The sequence below is a fragment of the Sinocyclocheilus rhinocerous genome, unplaced genomic scaffold (assembly GCF_001515625.1).
Source record: "Sinocyclocheilus rhinocerous isolate Xijiao unplaced genomic scaffold, SAMN03320098_v1.1 scaffold2053, whole genome shotgun sequence".
Lineage (NCBI taxonomy): Eukaryota > Metazoa > Chordata > Actinopteri > Cypriniformes > Cyprinidae > Sinocyclocheilus > Sinocyclocheilus rhinocerous.
The window spans coordinates 696,445-701,213 of NW_015666532.1; the positions used below are offsets into that span (position 1 = coordinate 696,445).

General features: G+C 36.4%; 2 protein-coding genes across 2 annotated transcripts in view; one reads left to right on the forward strand and one right to left on the reverse strand.

Moving 5' to 3' along the window:
- Window positions 1-340: 340 nt before the first annotated feature.
- LOC107732517 (geranylgeranyl transferase type-2 subunit beta) lies at window positions 341-3,014 on the reverse strand. Its single transcript, XM_016543878.1, has 9 exons — window positions 2,916-3,014; window positions 2,535-2,642; window positions 2,239-2,436; window positions 2,017-2,122; window positions 1,874-1,926; window positions 1,657-1,767; window positions 1,440-1,565; window positions 772-921; window positions 341-626 (listed from the first exon to the last, which is right to left on the reverse strand). The coding sequence occupies exons 1-9, from the start codon at window positions 2,916-2,918 to the stop codon at window positions 486-488; spliced, it is 996 nt and encodes a 331-aa protein (XP_016399364.1). The 5' UTR covers window positions 2,919-3,014; the 3' UTR covers window positions 341-485.
- Window positions 3,015-3,919: 905 nt separating this feature from the next.
- The window catches only part of LOC107732505 (E3 ubiquitin-protein ligase HECTD3-like), a 15,809-nt gene continuing 14,959 nt past the window's right edge, over window positions 3,920-4,769 (forward strand). The window contains exon 1 of the mRNA XM_016543860.1: window positions 3,920-3,966. Coding sequence (XP_016399346.1) covers window positions 3,920-3,966 — 47 coding nt within the window. The remainder of the gene's footprint in view (window positions 3,967-4,769) is intronic.

A 4,769-nucleotide genomic window follows, 5' to 3' on the forward strand; every position in this document is an offset into this window, starting at 1 on the left:
TACTCACCTATTGAGAAGAAACAAAGCAACCTCGGCGTCTGATTGCAGGCCTCCGCTCCTTGAGTTCTCTCCAGCACTGGAAAGCTGATCCAATATTTTACACGGGTCCTACTTCTTGCCTTATCTTTCCGCAGACGTTTTCCTCTTTTGTTTTTTTATCCGCCATCTCTATCTTTCTGTCGCTCGGCTCGGCTAATGTCCGTCCCATGCACTGAACGCGCTCTCCTCCACATCACGAGTAGACACGCCCCTTATTGCTGATTGGCTACAAGTTTGTTTTGCGATTCGGCCCGAATCAGTTTTCTAAAGTGTTTTTGAAAAATCACATACCCTGCCTTTAAGGGTCTTTCTAAAGTCCTTGGTCCCTCTAAACGGTGTGCCAATCGTTAGTTGAAGATGACAGCTTTCCACGGTTTGCCCGTTTCGAAATGGCTGGCTGTGCAGGGGTAGGAAAAGAGGAAAATGGCCATGCTGAAAATTGAAACTCAGCTCAGCAAGTCTGGTTGGAGGCCAATCCTCTGAAGCACATCCTCAGGCATGCAAAACACAGGATTCACTGGTTTGATCTGCTCATCTCCCAGCAAAGACAGACCAGCCACACCAAACAGAGTGTGGAAAGGATCCACCTGGATGGAAATATAGAACACTGGCAAGAATGCACTGCAGAGACTGATAAGCTCTGTATAAAGAATGGCAAGTCCTAGAGAAATGACATGCAAAATATTTATGCACATGCAAAGTTGTATGTGACAAATTCCAAAGAGAGCTTACCATGTCTCCAGGCCTATCAGCGAAGCCTCCAGTCTCTTCATCCTGGCAAGCAAGAATAAAATTGCGCAGTTTTGCTTTGTCAATCCAGTGAATTCTGCCAATGATCTTCAAAGCGGCAAGAACCCACCAGGAATAGCAGACATCAGGCAGCTGAATCAGAGAAAAAAAAATTTAATCCACAGTTGTGTTTGGTCTCTCATAAATAATAACTTCTTATAAATAAATAATTCAAAATTATAATAATCTAGTATTAAGTTTTGAAAACATTACATTTTTATATTTTACATTATTTTACACTTTATATTTACATTATATTTTTCAATTTTGTTTATTATTTATGGTCAATTTTAATATGTTTTATATGGTTAGCAAACAATTTTAATTTAATCTATATTTTTAATAGCTATTTTACATTTTTATTTAGTTTCATTATGCTACTAATTTTAGTAATAGTTTTAATCTTTTACAACACAAACTGTACCATTTATGATCCAGTTATACTGACTGGATCAGATGGTCCCTTCATGAGCAGAATACACTGACAGTCAAATATCAGACTTGGGATTCATTTAAATATCCAGCATTGTCTGAAAATATAACTAGTTTTCACTTTTTTTAAATCACACTTTTTTTATTAGTTAATATCTTTGATCTAAAGGACATCTTACCTTCTCTGGTCTCCCATTCAAGCCTCCTGATGGTAACTGTCTTTCACAGAGCCACCAACCCAACAGATCTGCATTTACTTGATGAAGCTGCCCAGTGATCGACAAGAAACCTGTACAGCAATAAATCTAGAGACAGGGTGAGAAAAACATATGATTACAACGTATGAATGCACTAAAACGGTTTAAAGGTGGGCATAAAATACCTCAAACACTTTACCTGACCAGCATGGGACTCTGAACCAGGCCTACAACCAAACCCACCATCAAAGTTCATACAGGACAGCACAAACTCAACAGCCTTGTCCATGTTGATCACATCCAACTTGCCCTGCACAGAAATGTGTCATGTTATATGTATTTAAAACCTTGAAATGTTGCAGGAAACACTATAAAAGACAATTAAATATAATATTTGAATAGAAAAGAATTCAGACCAGTAGTGACAATGTCGCAACCGCACAAAAGGAAAACCGTGTATCTATTTCTCCTGTTAAGGAACAAAAGCGAGCATTCATGAAGTCATATAATACTTAAAATTGTTTATTCCAGTAAAGACTGAAAAAACAAATAAATGTACCCCATTTGTCTCCTGCGAATGAGCCATCCTCCTGCTGCAGTCCTTTAACATAGTCTACCACTTTGTCTACATCAATGACATTAATGCTGTCATACAAGGACAGGATCTAAAGGGAGTAACAACATTTTTTTTTCATTAATTCCCACTTTTGAGTAGTCATTTTTTTTGTAACCATTTATTAATTATTATGATTGCCTTCTAGATTTGTAGATTCCTGCTGACCTGTACAGCACTGAGGGTGTAGAGGAGATGAGGGTCATGGCCAGTGCTGGCGCTGATGCCTCCACAGTCATGCTGGCAGGACTTGATGAACTCTATGATCTCCTCACGGTTCATTCGAGACAGCTGACCCATCAGGTCCATTACTGTCAGACCCCAGTAGATGCCACTCATTCTCAAGTATTCGGACAGTGTGTACTCCTGCAGGAGATGGTGCAAAATACATGGGAATTAACCTCTAATTTTATTCATTTTTGGAGGAAACCCATTTTTGCATCTTTTCTAAGCCATCAACGTACATAGTCATCCTTCTTGGAGCCATAGGCTGCAATATAGTCTGCATGCTCGTCTAGGAGGAGAGTGTTTGGCGCATCAGGCTTAATGACCACGTCTTTAACCTGGGTCCCCTGCAAAATAAGGTTGCCGTTATCACTTTCTGACAATAAGCTCAAAAACTGCAGTCTGACACATTCATTTTAACCCAGGCTGTAAACTGTGCTGAACTGACTGGGCGGGCGAGCGACATGACATGTTTTTGCTGCTCTCGTTCTCATCGTTTGGTGTGTACTTCACAACCTTCACAATCGCAGTTGACCGCATGCTCTTTCTTTATGGGGAAAACATGACCTCATATGATCAATTAAATAACTATAAAAGCAAAGTAGTGTATTTTACATTACCATCCTGACGGAGAAGCAAGAGAGTGGACTACAGGCTGACTTCAGTCACACACATATTACATCATCACATTCCTCGTCATTTCTAAGGGTGCCCGTGAAGGACAGTATAGACGTTATTATGGAAAGCTAAAGTTGATTTTGCAAATCGCATTTAAACAACGGAACCTCAACAGAATATTTGCTGGAATGACGTGATACAAATCACCTCAGTCACTACAGCTGCATTTTTTCAAACATACATAAGTGCAGTTAAATCTTTCTGGATTTGAATATTTGATATTTAACTGTGAATAGTGACAAAACTTAACCTGTCCAACGAGGTAAACTTAAATTCTTGACAAAAAACAGGTGAATAATATTTTTTAAATATTATAAGTTAACGTTACATCAGTGTTGCAAGTCAGTAAACAAGATAAAGCTCTGAAAGACAGAAAAAGAGTGGCAGAGTTATATAATAATAATAGCGCGGTAAAGTTAGTTTTAGGTTTGATATGCTAAAAATAGCAATAATAGCTTCTCTGTTCGCTAATGTATAACCTTTGAATTGATACTGTATATATTTTGCCATTCAGTAGAGATGGAAACTACCTGGATGTTGCAAGAGGAAAAATAGGTGAATAATATTTTAAAAGAATCCTGTTCTCTATTTTACAGGCTGCGTATCATTTTTTTTTTTTTACAGTAGGTAAAATAAGTATCTGGTGAATGCCAGGTTAAAAAATACAGAAAAGCACAGGTAAGTGATACTTTTAAAGCATTTCTGTTCTCTGTTGTACCTGTACTTTGATTTGATACTGTATATATATTTGTTATTCATTACAGTAACAATGGCAACTACCTCAATGTTGCAAGAGGAAAATTAGGTAAAATAAAACTGGTGAATGCCAAATTAAAAATTATAAAAAGCTCAGGTGAGTAATATTTAAAAAACACCTCTGTTCTCTATTATACAACCTGTAGTTTGAATTGATACTGCATATCTTTTGTCATTCAAAAGAGTAGGAATGACAACTACCTGGATGTTGCAAGAAGAAACAGCCTGTCAACTGAGGTAAAATAAGACTCTGGTGAATGCCAGATTAAAAATCATAGTAAAGGACAGGTGAGTAATATTTGAAAACATTTTTTTTCTCTCCTTTGGACACCCTGTAGCCTTCCTTGAATTGATTATGCATATGTTTTGACGTTCATTGCAGTAGGGATGGAAACTACCTCAGTGTTGCTAGAGGAGATGCAGCCAGTCTACTGAGGTAAAATAAACCTGAACGGCAGAATAGAAATGTAAAAAAAGCACAGATGAGTAATATTTTAAAAGCTTCTCCATTCTCTGTTGTAAAACCTGTATTTTGAATTGATACTATATATAAATATATATTGTGAGGGTTGTCAAAGTTAACCCGTAAACGTACATGTGATTAAATTCAAAATCCTTAACTCCTTATAATAATTTAATGCAAATAAATTACTGAAGCACGTGAAATTGCGTCATTAGCATATACGGTAACTTAAAAAAATTATTCCACCCAAAAAAGAAAATTCTCTCATCATTTACTCTCTTACATTTTATCCCAGATGTGTATGACTTTTGTTGTTTTTGTATTTAGTTCAATATTTTTTGAAAGTTTTTCAGATGTGGAGGAACTTAGAATCAGCAACTTATCGATTTTGCCAGGTTTCAGTTCAGGCAAGGCAAGGCAAGTTTATTTATACAGCACATTTTATACACAATGGTAATTCAAAGTGCTTTACATAAAAGGAATTAAAATAATCATTAATAAAACTTTGAAAATAAACTAAAATTGATTTAAAATGAATTAAAACAGTTAAGAATAGAAAAAGATTATACATAAAATA